This window comes from Camelus dromedarius, chromosome 5 (assembly GCF_036321535.1).
Source record: "Camelus dromedarius isolate mCamDro1 chromosome 5, mCamDro1.pat, whole genome shotgun sequence".
Taxonomy (NCBI): Eukaryota; Metazoa; Chordata; class Mammalia; order Artiodactyla; family Camelidae; genus Camelus; species Camelus dromedarius.
The window spans coordinates 6,070,372-6,089,820 of NC_087440.1; the positions used below are offsets into that span (position 1 = coordinate 6,070,372).

The following is a 19,449-nucleotide window of genomic DNA, read 5'->3' on the forward strand; positions in this document are numbered from 1 at the left end:
TAGATTGTATCTGCTAATGCCAAATTCCTAATTTATCCCTCCTCGTCTTCCCCTTTCGTAACTATAAGTTTGTTTTCTGTGTCTGTGAGTTTGTTTCTGTTTTGTAAATAAATTCATTTGTATCATTTTTTTCAGATTCCACATATAAGTGGTATCATACGATATTTATCTTTCTCTGTCTGACTTACTTCTCTTAGTATTATAATCTCTAGGTCCATCTATGTTGTTGCATATAGCATTATTTCATTCTTTTTTATGGCTGAGTAATATTCCATTGTATATATACCACATCTTCTTTATCCCTTCATCTTTTGAGGGACATCTAGGTTGCTTCCGTGTCTTGACTATTGTAAATATTGTTGCTTTGAACATCGAAGTGCTTGTGTCTTTTCGGATTAGAGTTTTTATCTTTTTCGGATATATGCCCAGGAGTGGGATTGCTGGTTCATAAGGTAACTCTAGTTTTAGATTTTTAAGGAACTTCCATACTGTTTTCCATAGTGGCTACACCAATCTACATTGCCATCAACAGTGTAGGAGGATTTTCTTTTCTCCACACCCTCTCCAGCATTTATTATTTGTAGACTTTTTAAGGATGGCCATTCTGACTAGTGTGAGGTGATACCTTATTGCAGTTTTGATTTGTGTTTCTCTAATAATTAACAGTGTTGAGCATCTTTTCATGTGCCTGTTGGCCATCTGTATGTCTTCTTTGGAGAAATGTCTGTTTAGGTCTTCTGTTCATTTTTTTGACTGGGTTGTTTGGTTTTTTTTTGTTATTGAGCTATATGAGCTGTTTGTGTATTTTGGAAATCAAGCCTTTGTCTTTTGCATTGTTTATATATATATTTCTCCCAGCTTACAGATTGTCTTTTCGTTTTGTTTATGGTTTCCTTTGCTGTCAAAAGCTTGTAAGTCTGATTAGGTCTTGTTTATTTACTTTTACTTTTATTTCTATTGCCTCGGGAGACTGAGCTAAGAAAATGTTGCTATGATTTATGTCAGGGAATGTTTTGCTTATGTTCCTTTCTAGGAGTTTTATGGTGTCATGTCTTATATTTAAGTCTTTAAGCCATTTTGAGTTTATTTTTGTGTATGGTATGAGGGAGGGTGCTAACAACTTCATTGATTTACTTGTGGCTGTCTGGCTTTCCCAACACTAGTTGCTAAAGAGACTGTCTTTTCTCCATTGTCTGTTCTTGCCTCCTTTGTCAAAGATTAGTTGCCCATAGGTCTGTGGTTTTATTTCTGAGCTCTCTGTTCTGTTTCATTGATCCACATGTCTGCTTTTGTGCCAATACCACATAAACAGCAATTATTTTTATTTATTACTGTAGTTAGCAGGTCATGTGTAGCTCACAGGAAGAGATGATACTGGTCAAAGATGGTCATGGAAGTATAGGAATCTTATGATTCTTGTGTACCTGTGTATGAAACTGTTGAAGCCAAACAGTAGAAGATAAGAAAAAGGAGGGAGTAACTAAATGGAATGTTTGAAAGACAAATAATTAGTAGTTTAGAGGTTTTTGATATCTGTGATTATTTCAGTTAGTTCTGAATAGAACAGAAAGGGTCAAAGGAGCAAAGTTCAACTAGAGAAGATGTTAAAATTGAAGTTTGTTGTAGGAATGACAGGTCCCTGTATGTAGTGTGATTGGGTGTGTTATATGAAGAAGAGCATCTGCTTAGGGTATTGATAGAGGCTTCTCTACTCCAGAGCATGGGACTGTTCTCTCAAATTCTCCCTTGCTAAGATTAGATCCCACAACTAGTACTTGACCCTTTTCAAATATTAGGAGGTGGCGAAGTAATTTGTCTTTCAGGCAACTGTTGCCTTTGTTGGTATCATAAGTGGGAATGAACAGACAAAGAAGTTCTAGGAAGTTAAAGTGACATCCATTATCTAAAGACTGGAGCTTGGAGCAAACAAGAAATCCCTGGTCATTATCTCATGCTAAAATATCTCCCCATTTTCATTTAGACTGGGGATCAGGGACTCCTTCGGAATAGGTGCTTAACTGGGGGGACATCGGGTATTGTCGTGTTCAGAAGAGAAGGTGCTGTGAATGTGCCTTGTGTGAATTTGTGTTTAAATACTAGAAACAGGCCTTTTGGACGACTGTGTGTGTAGGGGAACTGTACAAAAGATGGAAGAGCTAAAAGGTTTAATGGATCTTAGTAGGCAGTAGCATCCTCGTTCCAGCAGCTTCATGTTGTTCTGCAACTGCCTATGAGGGAGATGACATTCCTGTTTTAGAATTTAAGAAACTTGGCCAACAACACAGCCTGAAAGTTGTAGAGTTGATACAGATATGCCTGACTCAAAAGCTCTTGCTTTTCTTTTTTTTTTCCTTTTTCTTTTTGCCACATATCCCCTTTTATACAGGTTGAAGATAAGCAAGGTACTCATTTCCTCATCTGTGTTTTGATTTTTAAAAATTCTTTGTAGATGCATTTGTTATTGTTCTAAGAGGCATTATCTTGATAAGTTAAAGAAATGATTTATGTACATCCAAATGCATATGTGCTGAGAGTAGGCGCTACACTGCAGGAGAGCATCTTTTTCCTTCTTGGTAGAGGCCGAAAACTGAACAGCACTCTTCCTGTATTGAGTTTGGAGGGGAGTAAATGTGCAGGAGGAAGCTAGTACTGGATGAGAAGAGAGAAAGGCAGAATGGAGATGAGGAGCTCAGGAGAGGGGAGAGAGGCACAGGTCCAGGAACAGGAGGAACTGGAGAATGGCAGTTAAGGCAGGAACAGGGATGAAGAACCGGAAGCCGGGTCTTGGATACAGAGGGAGGCAGAAGCATGTTTACACACAGGAGGAATGTCTAATACACAAGATGAAATACTTCTCTCCTGGCATTTATGGTCCCAACTTGCTTTTTGTTGTTGTTGTTGTTAGGTGAACAATTAATTCATTTGAGGATCCATAAATAAAGACATAAATATGATATTTTGCATTTTTTATTACTTTAAATTAACAACAGCCTATTTTTGGTTTCTAGGTTGCTCTCAGTAGAGATGACTTAACAGTTTTAATGAAAATTTTGCTGGAGAATCTTGGAGAAGCTTCTTCCCAGCCAAGCCCTACGCAGCCTACCCAGGAGGTTGTAAAAGTAAGAAAAGATGTTTCCAGTGGACTTGACCACCTCAAAGGTATAAATTGATGAAAGTTTTTGCTTTGATTATAGAGAAAAATTAGTGTTAATGCTATATTTATATTTAGTGTTTTTTTTAGTTGTCCAGCATAATGTGGTGTGAACTGATTCAATGTTGTATTATTTACTATTGAAAATCGCAGGGGACTGGGGCTGCCTTGAAGCCCCCAGGGGAAGGAGGTAGGCTCATTGTCTGCTCTGAGGGGAGGGGCCACCTCTTATTGCCTGTGTGATGCTTGTTTGCCCTTTATTTATGAAAGCTGAATTTACTTACAAAACAGAAACAGACTCACAGACATAGAAAACAAACTTATGGTTACCAGAGGGGAAAGGAGGTGGGAAGGGATATATTGGGAATTCGAGATTTGCAAATACTATGATATATAAAATAGATAAACAAAAATTTCTTCTGTGTAACACAGGGAACTATATTCAATATCTTGTAGTAACCTGTAATGAAAAAGAATATGAAAACAAATATATGTCTGTATATGTATGACTGAAACATTATGCTGTACACCAGAAATTGTCACAGTATTGTAAACTGACTATACTTAAGTTAAAAAAAAAAGCTGAGGTGGTATACTTAGAGAAGAAACAAAGTAGGCATGCTTAGCATGCATGAGGTCCTGGTTTCAATCCCCAGTCCCTCCATTTAAAAAAAAAATTGAATCTTTCAAAAGCACTGAAACTTTTAAATTCAACCATTTAAAAATATATAGAATATAATTTAATTCTTTTTTCATCATTTCAAGTCATTATGTGAATATTATATGTTTTACTAGACTCTGAATAGGTTAATATTTCCAAGGATAAAAAGAGATGAAGTGTTCGTTGTCCTTATAATAAGTGGGCCCAGACTGCTGTGTGTTTGTAACGCTCAGGTCATTAGATGTTACTTAGGACAGTCAGTTAATAATAATATACCAGCACTGCTTCCCCTGTAGTTAGGTCTGGTGTGTTTTGAAATCACAAAACAAATGACTAGAGCATGTGTGTAAAATAAGATTTTTGGTTCAGGATGCCTGTGAATGCTTCAGGTTGAGTTTATGCCACCATATAGACAATGCTAGATAGTAGGCTGTTGCTGTGGTTAGACAGGGAATATGAACAGGTGAATAAACCATAGCAGGCAAACTATGTGATTAGTGATCTCATTATGTTCTGCTATTTTCAATTCATATATATGGTCCAGACTATATGATTAATATGGTACTTAGGAGTATTTATGAGTTCAGATGGAAAAGCTTCAGAGATGATGAAGATTGGAATGTAAATTATTTTCAGGGAAAAACCCTAGAGTCTTCCGACTTGGAGAAGCCTTTATGTGGCGGAAGTTCCGCAGAGTTTGCTCTTCCAGTAACTTGTAAGGATAGATTTCCTATAAATGATCGTAGAATCAGTCTTCAAAAGAGATTATAGAATCACTTTGTAAGAGTGATTGAAAGCAATATCTATCCTTTGTCTAAGAAGTTTCTGCCTAAAGATGAGGGAAAAGACTAAATTACTTCTCAAAGTCTCTTCACTTCAGAATCCCAGAGACCCTGTGTCCCACATTGTATTTGCACTCTCTTTGACTCTGCTTTTAATTTCCATTCTGTTCTGCTTGTAAAGGTAATGGATTGGGTGATAAAGGTAATTTTTTAATTACCTAATTAAGTTACTTAATTAGTGAGGAGTGCATTACACTAGCAGTCTTACTGACTAGCTGTCTGTTCTAGGACAAAGTATTTTACTTTTCTGTTACTCCAATTTCATAATCTCTTGAGAATGGCTTGTAACCAGTTAAGTGACATGCTTTGATAATTACAAACTATAATAAAGTAGTCTTGCTTTGGAATGGCTTTTGAAAAAAAGTTGTCTTGATACTCTTTACAAGGCCCTCTCTTTTTTTTTCAGTGTAGATAGTCTGCTCTATCATTTTGCCCTATACTAAGTATCAATGGAATACATTGCCATTTTTGTTAATTGCCTTGTAGTGACTTAAAGAATTCTAGGAAGTATGATATAAATTTAGAATAATAAGTTATTATCCTGTTTTTTAAAACATGTATAAAACTATATACCTACTTAAAAGCTTTTCAATTTTCATATTTATGTTTGAACCATCAGAACAAGATTTGCCAGACTCAAAGCTTTCTTCGGATCAGGATGTCACTCTCCAGTTTGACTTTCACTTTGCATCTCTTTCCATTGTCCTTTATAACAATGATATCACCCAGGTATGTAATTAATTTCTGTATCTAGGAATAAGTCCTTAGCTCTTGATATTCAACTTCAGAATATTGTCATTTTTTGATGTGACTATTCATTTAAAACTTGATATGAATATTATATTCTGTTTGGCCTGCAGTATGTGCATCGGTCTTGTTTTCTGTCCTCACTTTGTTAGTGTTTCTAATCTTACTAGGCTAAGGGAAAGTTTTTACTTCTTTCCAAGTAATATCAGCACTAAAACACTTAGACCTATCTTTATGAGAAGAATTTTATATATGAATAATTAATTACATGTGCAGTTTTTTAATATAGCTAGATATATATGCATATTAAACTGTTTAAGGAAAGTAATTCAGTAGTGGCATTGGAACCTTTGAATTTTAAAATTTATAATTATCCATGATATACAAACATTAATTGTGTTTCTACTGAATAAATTTTGTATGTAGTAGATACATATTAAGGGTACTGATTAGTGAATTTAGGAACCAAGGTCTAGTGGCATAATGATTTGAACCACATAATATGTCAATGATGTTTTAGAAAGCTGCCTTTTTATTATATAGATAATGTCCTTTAATAAATCTTTTTGACTATATCAGTTAATGTTATATCATAATAACTTATAATACACATGTCATATAATACCCATAATATGCACTGATTATGGTATTATATCTGTTATTAATGTCCATTTGTATGTTATCTGACATTTCACATTGTTTTGTAAAAGTTACACAGTATTCATCCATTGTTACTGTTGAGCCTTGGACTAGAATCTGTCGCTTGTACAATGGATTGCCTTAATTTCTAATGTTTAATGTTAATGAAAAGATCAGAAAATGACCTAATGGAGAATGAACAGTTAACTGTTTTCTTTGCTTCGCTTAAGATGCTGTCATTCTCCTGGTTCCCCAGCCTTAGAATCTCAGCGTCTTCTTTTACTTCTTTGTTGACCGTCTTCATTCATTCAGACACCGAGTACTGTCAGTTTTTTCTTTGAGTGAACATTTGTTCTTTCCTGGCAATAATCATTGCTGCTTTATTTGAAACATCTTGGCTCACACTTACAACACTGCAGTGGCTTCCTTGTTAGTTGCACATTTTCCTTTCATCCATCCTAGATACTGGCACAAGTTCAGTTTCCTCAATCAGTCTCATGTAGCCATTTACAACTTCTCATTCTACTTAGACAACCTTCAGTGTTATGTGAATTTTAATTAATTAAAAAAAAACATTCAGTGGCTCCAAATTGTCTACGTCAGTAACCATACCACAAACAGTATTACATTGTGATCAGCAGATGTGTCACTGGTCATTGCTGTGAATAATTACACATCTCGAATTTGTAAGTTATTTATTTACACTTTTATAAATTAAAGGCATTCCAAGTTTTCCAATAATAATTTCATTCTGACCCACTTACATCCAGTGTATTCTTTTGAGTGAGAGAAGATACGGAGTTACAACCAGTGTACTAAGAATTACCCGTCACCAGTGCTGCTTATATCAATGCCCTGGTCTGTAGTGAGCAATTATGACTAATGAGCTTTACTTCCCTGAAGATTTATATATCTTTTTTCAGTTGGTTGGTTGGGTTTTGCTCTTTTAATATCTGGGAATACCTACACAATTTGGAACTATGTGTTACGGTGGAATAAAGACAGAGGTGTTTTTTCCTATACATAAAAGTTTTAATCTTTTAGTTTAGGATTTGAGACTTTGATTAGGCCTCCATATTTCTTTCTAGAACTCATTCCCTACCTTTCTTTTATTGGAATATTTTGGAATATTTAAGCCTAAGATGCCAACGTGTACCTTGTGCCCTGAGAGCATCTTGAATTGTTTGCTCATATTTCTTCCCCATCTGGAATGTCTTTTACCTCCTCTTCGACTGTCTGATTCCACTCAGTGTCTGAGGCTCAATTAGTTCTCACCTTCTTGATGTTCCCTGTAATGTATTTCTATTTTGCTTTCTCAGTTAGGTTATAAGCTCACTGAGATCACCTACCTTGCCTTATCCTTTCTTATAAAGCCCATGCTTCCTATCACAATGCTTTTTATAGAAGAACTCATTAAATATTTATAGGTTAGAATGATTGATTGCCAATTTCCTGATTATTTTTATTTGCATTGAATTGTAAATCAGAAATTTTTATATGTTAACCATTGTCGAGTATCCACACACACACTTACGTATTTATTTGTATGTACTTACACAATCACAAACATGCGTATTACTCTTTCCACTTTTGTGTTTTAACACCCATACTTTAAAAATTTGTGGTATGGATTTCCTTTTGATTTCTGAGTTAAGAAATAGGTTTAGAAGCAATTACATAGCACTTGAAGATAATTGATTCTTTTGCTTGTAAAATACACCACAGGAGTCCAAACTTTCATTTCATAATGACAGTTTACGGCTCGGCGAACTCAGACTGCATCTTATGGCCTCTGCAGGGAAGATGTTTAAGGATGGCTCAATGAATGTCAACCTTAAGCTTAAGACATGCACCCTTGATGATCTCAGGGAAGGAATTGAGAGAGCAACATCAAGGTTTGTCATCTCTGAACTTGCTGTACATTATGTATGGTTGGCGTTGCACCTGGCATGTCTGCCAGGCGTTGATCGCTGGGCTTGAGATTGTCTGAAGGGGTCTCATGATCATCCTTTCTGGGATCCTGTTCCTTGGGTTATCAGAAGAGGTCTTTGGTCATATTTCAGTTTGAAGTGCATCAAGAAGTATTGCTATTTCACGTTCTGTTGCTTTAAAGTTTGAAATAAAGGGAAGTTTAGTAATAAAATCCTGTCTTAAAAGTGGGAACTAAGAAAATACAAGAATTTTAAGAATTAAATCCACATGGTATGGTTCATTGGTAATGTATTTTTGTAAATTGTTCCCAGTAAGCAGAATCTTTTTTCAAAAACCCATAAAGTTAAATATTTTTCTTTGTCTTATTTATTTTGTATATATATTTTAAAACAATTCTGTGAAATTTTTTAAAACTTTCAGTAGAAATGGAATCCCTAATTTTCATGTTATCAACCCATTTTTGAAAGATTAATTTATACCACCTTACTATCAAGTGAGAAATAGAGAAGAAAGCACCTTCAATAGCCTAATTATATTTTTATTCCTTTCCCAAATAATGAGATGCATAATATTTTTGTTCTTGATGTTTTTTGGAGAAAAAGTATGCTGTTACCTAAAGCTGAATTCCATTGAATGTATACTGGGTATTTCTGAGCCCTTTGTTTTTCTCAGAAGTGAGTAAATGAGGACAGAGTGCTTTCATGCAACCAAGTTTTCTCTTTTGCAAATTTCATGTCCTGGCGTAGCCTTCACCGCTGTCTAGGCAAGGGTGATAAAGGCCATCCTTCTGTTGGTAGCATGCTCTTTGCAGCACACATGAGGATGTGTGGACTCTTGAACACTGACTGATACGAATTACATTGAATACTTTTGCACTCAATTGTATAGGATGATCTTTGGAGATAAATTCCTTCAGGGATGTTTTATTTTGTAAAATAATATAAAGAGATTGTCTTTTAAATTTTGTGGGGCTCATTTTGCTAATTGCCAAACTTCCTTTCAGCAGTCATTGATTTGTTTCTCTATATGAAATATTCTGTAATTGCTTATTAACATGAACTTTGCTGTGGAGATTAGGAGACCATATTTTGGTTGCTGATTAGCTATTAAACTAATACTGGAGTATTAAGCTAATACTCCACTTAATACTGATCTGTTTTCTGTTCAGATTGGAAGCTGAAAGGTGAAAGAAAAATTACTAAGATGTATAGGAAATTTTTCATCTTTTTAATTGTTTTAGCAGGAATAACATAACGGATATATATTTATTTTTTTAGAATGATTGATAAGAAGAATGGCCAAGATAACAGCTCTATGATTGACATAAATTACAAACAAGGGAAAAATGGAAGTCATATTGATGCTGTTCTTGACAAGCTGTATGTCTGTGCCAGTGTGGAGTTTCTGATGACTGTGGCAGATTTCTTTATCAAAGCTGTACCTCAGAGTCCCGAAAATCTGGCCAAAGAATCACAGATTCCACTACGACAGACTGCCATGCCAAAAATCAAGATGGAGAAAGGTTAGCAGAATTTATCTGTTGTAGATGACAACTTGTCATGTATTTTAACAGACATTACACACAGGAAAAAAGAAAGAAATGGATAATTTAAGAATGTAAAGTTACTCTTTTGAATTTAAATGTATTCAGTAGAATAACTTTAGTAAGGATAGATTTTTAAGAGAGAGGTGGAGTATATATATTGAATCAGGGCCAAGAAACCTCTGCTCTGGTTCCAGCTCTGCCACTAACATTTCTTTACTCATCCAGAAATAGAGGGAGTTAATCTGAGCCTGTGGTTGGCAGCCTGTTTTATAGAAAGGGAGTCTTATTCAAAGAAAATACTTGGAAGAATTATAGCATATTGAAGAGCAATTAAACGGATAAAAGCAGAAGGCGAGGGTATTGGAGGACCCAACGTGACAGCCCTGGACATCACCTCAGACTCTTCCAAGTCAGGAGAGGGTTTGCAGATGTCTGGTCTCCATGTATGCTGATGCCACTCCTTGACACGTAAACCATTTATTCCAGTATTGCCAAATAGACCAATGATTTTCTCTGTTAAATTATAATTGTCTAAGGTCAGGCATTTTTCTCTCTAATGTGCAACTCAGCAAGATTGGAAAACTGCTATTTACTGGGAAGGTCAGAATTTTATTTTTCCTTTTACCTTTCTTAAACTGTAATCATGTGATATCTCTGTATTCATATATACATTTAATATACTTATACTACAGATTGTACGACACTGAGTGTATACTTTAGGGTGAAATCAAAATAAACAAACAATCATGGTCTGTCTAGTTTATCAGGATCTCCTACCCTCTTCCTGATATTCCCCTCTCATTTCCCCTTCCTTACTCCTGCAACGTGATGTAATATTCAGATATATATACATGCACATTGATTCTGACAAAAAGAACTTCAAAACAAGATTATTTTTGTTAGGTCAAAGTGGGAATGATCCTCTTACAACAGGGATCAGATTGCACATAACCAGCATTTGTTAATAACCAGTTATCATTCATATTAACCAGTCAGTTATTAATATTGTTAATTTTACCATATCCATAATAGGATATTAGATGCAACTTAGCAAATTATAGATAACATGTACCCAAGTGACAAGGTTTACTTTACTAGAACGTTTATGGTTCCTATATTTGTTTCTTCAGATGACTCTGTAAGACCAAATATGACTTTAAAGGCCAAGATCACAGATCCAGAAGTGGTGTTTGTTGCCAACCTGACAAAGGCTGACGCTCCTGCTCTGACAGCCTCGTTCCAGTGTAACCTCTCTCTGTCAGCATCCCAACTCGAACAGAAGATGGAAGCCTCTGTGAGAGACCTTAAAGTGCTTGCTTGCCCTTTCCTCAGAGAAAAGAGAGGAAAGAACATTACCACAGTAAGAATTACCTTATATCCTGAACTTGGATTGAAGGATGGCAGAAATGGTTGATTCATAGAATTGAGAATGTGAGAGCTCTGTAGGACTTCAGAGTATTTACTCCAGCTTGAGATTTTATGGAAAAGGATGTTGAATTGCAAAGATGTTAACTGATTTAGCCATGTCTGCTAGTGACAAAACTGTGTACTACCTCCAAACTCATTCTTATTATACCATCTTTCGCTGAACAGTATTTGAATTTTAGTACAATACCACATTCCTCTTCAGCTGTTGCTTTTGCTCCCCACATGAATGAGTGAATGAACGAAGAAATTCATTTGGAGTCATGTGACCGAAAGAGATTGTTTTGCTATATTACAAGTTAACTTCAATTATACTTTCACATTATTGTTGAAAAATATGATTTTAATTAGCATACCGATTTTTAATGTTAAATTGGTAATTTTATGTTTAAGAGCATCATTATTTAATGTGACTCTTTTGCAGTGTTATTTTAAATAAAAAAAAATTTGTGGACAGAGTGACTTGCATAAGGAAATGCAGTGCTAAGCTTAGTTTATACTTTATCATGAAACATTCTTTATTGGGATCATCTTCTTTTGACATGTCACCAGAAAGCTTATGTTAATCATTCTATTTAAAGCACATCCTAATTTTTTTAAAACTGAAAATTGTGCAATACTAATTCCCCCATTCAATTCAACAGCGAGGTTACTTTATTTATTTCTTTGATGATATTTAAGTATATAGGCTTTATGGCTTTAATAAATCAAATTTGAAGATTTGAAATTTATTCTGATAAGGACCTTTGAGGAAATTCAAGACTGACATGTTGTTAATCATCTGGAAACTATTCATTTACCTACTTTACTATATAGTCTATTTTTAAAAGATGTTAACAGAACTATTTGTTTAACAGTTTCGAGTGATTTAGTGATCATAAAAATTATAATGAAATAACCAGTTCCATTTCCTCATTTACCTTTTTGTAAGTGTAAGATCTTACCATAGTCTTTAGCTCATGTCTTTTATAGATATCTTAAAAGTGTATTTTACACAGGGCATCATTTAAAAGTCACTTTATTTAGCAAAAGGAAACATTTTAAGCTTCTAATAGTAAATGTGCATCATTACTTAAGCACTTGGCCTAAAGAAATTGATCAGAACTGCTTTAAGTCCTTTAACAGTGGTCATAGACTTACAGTTTGAAGGAGCCCTCACAAGAGAGTCTCTGATAATTTAATTTGCCTTTTTGCTTTTAGTAATAGGTTATAGTTAAAGATCTCAAATTAAGTAAGACATGTTCGTAAGTAAATTTTATTTGTTTCTAGATCTTACAGCCCTGTTCTTTATTTATGAAAAAATGTGCATGGACTTCAGGAAAAGAAAATATAGATATTAATGTTGAAGAATTTATAATTAAGGTTAGTGCCTATCGTATTATTTGGGTGAAAATTATTATTTTTCCTATCTTTTGATGTCTGTCATATCTATAGCATTATGCTACTCACATATTTAGTAATGAATAAATACCTCTAACATTAAGAAACATTCTCGTTAATGCAAATGTTTGTTTCTGTTTTCTTTGAAAGAGTGCAGTTGACCCTTGAACGATGTGGGGATTAGGAGTTCGTTTAACTTTGTAGTGAGCCCTCAGAATACTCGGTTCCTCAGTGTCTGCATTTCTCCGTATCTGAGGATCTGCATCTGTGGATCCAAACAACTGCAGATCTTGTAGTACCATTGTATTTACTATTGGAAGAAATCCATACATGAGTGGATCCCTGCAGTTCAAACCCATGTTGTTCAAGGGTGATCTGTACTTTTAAATGTACACAAATGATCAGGATAGCTTTTATCTATTATATTTGCATGTGTGTTGGAGTTTGGGTTTGGAGGGGAGAGCAGACATGAAATGGGAAGGAAGGATGGGAAAATAAGGTTGCTGTTATTTTATTTGCAATAATGTATTTTTAGGTTTTTATTTGAGATACGATTTGGTTGAATTAATAATTATGTGATTAAATGTTTTACTTGGTTTATAAAATATTTATAATAATAGATATATGCTAGAAATAAATTATTAGGATTTTTTTATCTGTTACACTTGAAGTATTGGAAAAAACAGTCTGTTCTTCGGTGGCATTCATAGTTTTTAAATATGACCTCATGGCCAATTGTAAATGGAAGATACAGAATACTTTCCAAAGTCTATTTCTCTCTCTGTCCAAAGGGCACAAAATTGAGGTGATTGAAAGCAATTCTGATAACAGCTTTATTATATAGGTGAATAACCAGTAGTGATGAAATGAAGGCTCGAAGTAATGTCATTTGAATTACCATGTAAATAACAATTTAGCTTTCTCTCAATATTTTAAATAGTAGATAGTCTTAGGTTGTATTTTAACAGATTTGCTTTTCTGAAGACTTAAAGTGGTAAATGTGGGGAAGAACTTGAATTTGTATGCACTTTATCTGAGACATGGGTTAAGGTGCTGAGATTGTTCTTCTGTTTCGTTATATGTCACTTTAGTCATTCAGCAAACATTTTCTGAGCTTTTGCTATGTGTAAAAAATGTCCTCTACATTAGGGATACATGTTCCCTGCATTCAAAAAACTTAATGACATATGTGAGAGATAGAAATGTGTCAACTGATCACAGCTTTCAGTGCTAGAGGCAAGCACGAGGTGCTGCTGGGAGCACAGGCAGGAGCCTCCTGCTCAGACTAGGACATCAGAGAAAGCTGTAAGGAAGTGGGGCTTCTTGAACTGAGTTTTGAAAATCTGAGGGAGGTTAGATGGAGAAAGAGGGGAAGGGTTATCCAAGCAGAACTGACAACATGCCCAAAGGCAAAGGTTTGAAAAGTCCTCTAAGAACTTGAAAGGGTGATCCCTTATGGCTGGAGAGAATGGCGTGGTGGAGTTGTAGGATTCAGAGCACTAATTATAGGTGACATTAATAAGGCAAGGAGAAAAAGGATTCAGTTAAGTTTGGGAAGCAGTGCATGCTGGATCCTTCTTTTGGTGATGTAATCGTGTCGTTTTAGCATACTAAACAAGGAAGGGTTGTGAGAAGTGAACAATAAAGGAAATCCACTTAACTTATTTAACCCAGTATTGCTCAAACTTTGGGAAACCATGGGTAACTAACTGATTAGACATCAGGTCACAAAGAGTTTTGAGTCCTAAGCTGAATAGAGTTTGAATCTTATCCTGAAGGTATGGGAAGTTGTTGAGGATTTTAAGCATAGGAGTGACATGCTCAGATTTGAATTTTAGAAAAATCATGTGGAGGGTGGGCTGATACAGTGTTGACCAGACATAGAAGAAATCTTTACTGCTGTAGAACTAAGGCACGATGATTGGAATGAAGAGGTGAGCAAAGATACGATCCAGAGATAATAGGAGGTAGAATTTGCAAGTCAGGGTGAAAGGGGGTCCGTGGTGATCCTCAGGTTTCCTGTTTCAGTGAGAAAAATGAAAACCATGTTTGTATATCTTTTTTTACATTTTTTATAAATTTTTTATTGAAGTATAGTTTACAATGTTGTGTTAACTTCTGGTGTACAGCAGAGTGGTTCAGGTATACATACATATATATTCTCTTCATGTTCTTTTTCATTATAGGCTATTACAAGGTATTGAATATAATTCCCTGTGCTGTATATAGTAGGACTTCGCTTTTTATCTATTTTATTTTTTTACTTTTTGTTTTTATTGAAGTGTAGTCAGTTTACAATCTTGTATCAGTTTCTGGTGTACAGCATAATGTTTTAGTCATACATACACATATATACCGTGTGTGTATCTTGATGAGGATCACATACTTAGTTTAGATAATGTAGCTGGGTGAAAAATGTAAAATTCAATTACACTTCTACATTCTTCTGTTCACATAACACTGTTTTACTCTGAATTGATTAACTTTAGGTTTTGACAGTTGACACATTAGTTACTTAATTCTAGATAACCTGGGCAGAAGTCACTGTTACGAGGTTAGTTGACTTGACACATGATTTTGTGTGTTCTTCTCTTTTGTTTTCCTTAGTTATGAATTTAATGTAATTAAAATTTTAATTAGTTACTTAAAAATTTTTGTAATATGTATTAATTCTTCTCATCTGGGAAAGAATTCTAAAAATTTTCCTGCTTTCTTTTTTTGAAGATTTCACCCATAATTCTTAATACTGTGATGACGATAATGGCTGCTATGTCTCCAAAGGCAAAAGAAGATGAATCCAAAGATGTGTCTAAGGAAACAGAAAATCTCTGGGGCATCAAATCCATTAGTGATTATAACTCTTGGTTTCTTGGTGTTGACATGGCAACAGAAATAACAGAGAATTTCAGAGACATTGAAACTCCATCGATAGAGGAAAATTGTGCTGTTGTTGTGAAGTCAGTTCAAGTTACCTTAGAATGTGGCCTTGGGCATCGAACTGTACCTTTATTATTGGCGGAGTCTAAGTTTTCAGGAACTATTAAGAATTGGACTTCCCTGATGGCTGCTGCTGCTGACATGACACTAGAGGTATGACCACATCATTTAGTACTTGCAGCGGCTCCTTCTCAAAAGTACAATTGAAAAATTGAGAAGTGAGCTTTCTTTGGTGTATGAACATAGCAAGTATATATATGAATAGATAGTACATTCTAACATAATTTATTGTTATGTAGTATTATTTATTTGGTCATTTTTTTAAGATTCTTTTGCTAAATAATTTGTTTATGGCAGTAAAGTAAGAGAGTAAAAGAATATGCACCCCCTTTACATATATGCTTTGTGTCAAAGGTGTGCTGTTAAATTGTTATTGACATGCAACAACTGCTTAATATTTTCCATGTAGAAATATGTAATTAAAATTGAAAGACTCTCTTATTATAACTCTGTGCCTTTCCAGGTTCATTATTACAATGAGACCCATGCTGTCTGGGAGCCACTGATTGAAAGAGTGGAGGGGAAAAGACCATGGAATTTAAAGCTTGCTGTAAGGAAATCATAAAATATTATTATGTAGGCTGACATTAAGCACATTCATGTATATATTTTCTTTAGTTCAGAGATTCTTAGGATGTGGTCCAGGATCTTTGAGGCCCTTTCAGAGGAACATGGGATCAAAATTATTTTCAGGATAATATTCAGACGTTATCTATCACTTTCATTCTCATTCTCTCATGAGCATACGAAGGCGTTTTCCAGAGACTGTGTCATTTTGCAGTGGAATGAATACAGAAGCAGCAATGAGAGTGCCCCTCTCTTCTCTGGAGGCAGCCACTAAAGAGATTTGTAAATGCTCCTCTCCTCACTGTGTATTTTTAACACTTATTTCTCTTCAAAATATTGTTTTAACATGTAATTACTGTTTTTAAGTGAATATTTAAAATGTTCTCAGTTTAGTTTCTCATAGATATATACTGATAGATATAACCCATGTAAATGAAGCTCTTTGGAATACTCAATCATTTTGAGACACCAAAAAATTCAAGAATTTTTGAATTGAATTCTCTGTGCTATCTCCTTACGGTACTGCAGAATCCTAGAAACCAAAGCACGTCTCTCTAGATTAACAGGAACATAAGTGTTATACCCTTTACAAGTTGTAACAGCACACCTGTCTGGGGCAGCCTGACTCAGGTGTGAGAGAGACACTGAAACTGACTCAGCAGATTCTTATATTAAAGATGAGCAGTCATTTAACCTGTGTCCCAATTTCCTCTCAGTAAAGTGGGGGGTGATACTTCTGACCTACCTCTCTGTGGAACGGGCAGGCTAATGAAGAATATTTTATAAGGCTTTTGAAATGCTATTAGAACAAAAGCTAGGATGGAATCTGATGGCTGGCTGAAAGCTTATATTACTTGTTTATCGGTGTTACTGGTAAAAGTAAAAGGAATTGCAGATGTTATTTCCAGCGAGGATCAATGTAGACTTCAGGGTCATCTTAGCGTGCTCATCAACGCATGATGACCGTGAGTCAAGTGACACTGGGAAAGTAGCTTTCTCTGGGGAGCACACAGGAGATAAATGTGTTAGCTCACTTGGAGTGGTTTCATGGCACAGTTCTGAACATTTCCCTAGTGTTGATTACACACCGAAAGAAAGAATGCTGATCTGTACTAATTTAAGGTGAAGCACTGCATATTTTTGAAAATGAGACTTTTGAGGAGTCTTAATATAAAATGACTAGGTTAAGAACATTTAACTCTACTGAGAGTATTTTAATTTTACTGTTAATTGGCCAATAAGTTACATTTATTTTGTGTTTATCCCCATAGGTAAAGAACAATCCAGTCCAGGATAAAAGTTTGATGCCAGGAGATGATTTTATTGTAATTCCTGAGCCACAAACAGAAGTTGGTATTTCTTCAGGAGACACAATGAATATAACAGTATCCAAAAGTTCTCTTACTGTTTTCAACAATTTAGCAAAGGTATGTTTGCTTCTTTCTTTCAGTATTTCAAACAGAATTTTTAATTGAAATGTGTGGATTTTTTTTTGTTTGTCCTGAAAATTAGTTTCTAAATAATGTGTAGTCACAGTGTAATTTTTGAAAAAAATTTGAGCTATGCAAAAATTTTATTGTGATGTTGTGTTCCTTTTCAGGGTTTTTCAGAGGGCGCTGCTTCTACTTTTGACTACTCTTTAAAAGACAGGGCGCCTTTTACAGTAACAAATTCTGTAGGTGTTCCCATTAAGGTACAGCCCAATCATAATCTCAGAGTGATGGGCTCCCCTGAGAAAAGTGGTGTTTGTGATCTTGATGCTGGTCAGAGTTTGGAACTGGAGTATGCCAGCATGGAACCTTCACATCAAGGGAAACTGTCCATACTGAGCCGTCAAGAAAGCTCCCTCTTCACTCTGACCTTTGGTATGCTGCTTTATTTTTAAAGGCACCTTTGGAATTGTTGGTGTCGGCTTATTTCTGATAAAAGTGTGGAAAAATATTTTCCTCCAGATACCTTGAGAGACAACATTTCTAAAGGCTTGAAAGAAATAGTTGATAAACTTTTGTCGCCTGTTTTCTTCCTCTAAACTTGATAAAATTTAACTTGATTAATTTAAGATTTACCTTAGAAAACCAGATTATTTCTTTGTACTTAAATAGTACAGTATTTACGATGCTTCAGAAAGGATGGGAGCTCAAAGAGAAGAGAAAATAACTGTATTTACAAGTCCTAAAATGTTGGCAGTAATTATCACCATCTCAGAAAAGGGCGCTTTTTTTTTTTTTTTTTTTTTTTTGCTATATAGTTGAGAAGATGAGGAACAAGGTGGATTTTGTTTGTTTTAATACATTTAAAACCCCAAGAGAAATTGTCTTGGTTAAAAAACTTTACAATAATAGTTTCTTTTCTTTGTTAGTTCCTGTGTCTTAGAAAAACGTTTTGTGTGGTCGTCATTTCTAGTCATGAGGCAGAATACTCTGGTATTTTGAGGTACTGCTGGTGATTGTATCTTATAAAAATATAAGTAAGTTAATATTTGGAATGCTCCTCACTTACTTAGCACCGCATGGATATACAGAAGTTGCAAAAGTCCCCGTTGCCAGACCTGGACGGCGGTTGTATAATGTATGCAATCCCAGTGCCAGTCATTTTGACTCACTCGTGGTACAAATTGATGCAGCTGAAGGGAATAAAGTAATTACCCTTCGTTCTCCTCTGCAGGTAATGCATAAAGATGAATTGTGCCCTGTTAGTATATCAAGAAATATTAAATCATTTGGCTGAATATAGGAATATAGTAAAACTTTATTAGGTCAATGCTGATTATTCAGAAATAAATAATAGATTGAACTGACTGCTCTTTCCTGTATTACAACATACTTTTGTAATATTCTTCATCTTAAGTCTCTGATAAAACACACTTTGTTTTGTTTTTGGGGGTTTTTTAAATTGGAAGTATAGCTGGTTTACAGTGTGATAAACACTCCCATTTTGTTGTCTAAGTTTAAAATTAATGGGAATTTTTGTCTATTCCTTTAAAGATTCAGAACTAAAGAGTATTATAATACTAGCTGGCTGTCAAATAGGATAACACTCCATCTCTTTGTATTGTATTTTTCAAGTATGTGTGAAGGAATATTGGAATGATCTCCCCAGAGGAGGGGAAAAAAAACTTGAGCTTGTTAATCTGTGTAAAATTTTTTTCTACCTTTAAGGCATTGTCCATTTTTCTTTTTTCTGTGCATCATTATAGATTTCAGTATATGGTCAGCAAAAGAACATTTCTTCCTACCTGTAACATCAGATGAAAATGAAAGGATTTCCAATTTTGACCATTGTTGTCTCATAGTTTGCTATTAGCTCCAGCCTATATTACACTGTAGTCAAGAAAAGAGAGTTGCACTATATTTATTTACCTCATATTTCCTTTGCTATCCTTTTCTGTTTAGTCACATGGTGCACTGAATCAAGGTTGTAATGAAGATAGTAGTATGGCTGAAATCCTCAAAAATTAATACACATTTGAAAAATAATATAATTAACAATAAATTTCAGTATGTAATATACAGAGCATGTGAATATCCTAATAATTTTCAACTGTCACTTAAACAGTTTCAAG

At 34.8% G+C, this 19,449-nt stretch overlaps 1 protein-coding gene across 7 annotated transcripts in view; it reads left to right on the forward strand.

Annotated features, from left to right (window-relative positions):
• VPS13C (vacuolar protein sorting 13 homolog C) overlaps positions 1 to 19,449 on the forward strand; it is a 157,441-nt gene that overhangs the window by 90,469 nt on the left and 47,523 nt on the right. For all 7 annotated transcript variants that reach the window (XR_010380837.1, XM_031452951.2, XM_064485545.1 and 4 more), the window contains 11 exons: positions 3,009 to 3,159; positions 5,274 to 5,383; positions 7,766 to 7,935; positions 9,250 to 9,494; positions 10,649 to 10,878; positions 12,213 to 12,305; positions 15,048 to 15,413; positions 15,784 to 15,870; positions 17,159 to 17,314; positions 17,488 to 17,752; positions 18,391 to 18,551. Coding sequence is in view for 6 of the 7 variants with exons in the window: in XM_031452951.2 (XP_031308811.2) it covers positions 3,009 to 3,159; positions 5,274 to 5,383; positions 7,766 to 7,935; positions 9,250 to 9,494; positions 10,649 to 10,878; positions 12,213 to 12,305; positions 15,048 to 15,413; positions 15,784 to 15,870; positions 17,159 to 17,314; positions 17,488 to 17,752; positions 18,391 to 18,551 (2,034 nt within the window). In the remaining variant the exon portion in view is untranslated. The remainder of the gene's footprint in view (positions 1 to 3,008; positions 3,160 to 5,273; positions 5,384 to 7,765; positions 7,936 to 9,249; positions 9,495 to 10,648; positions 10,879 to 12,212; positions 12,306 to 15,047; positions 15,414 to 15,783; positions 15,871 to 17,158; positions 17,315 to 17,487; positions 17,753 to 18,390; positions 18,552 to 19,449) is intronic.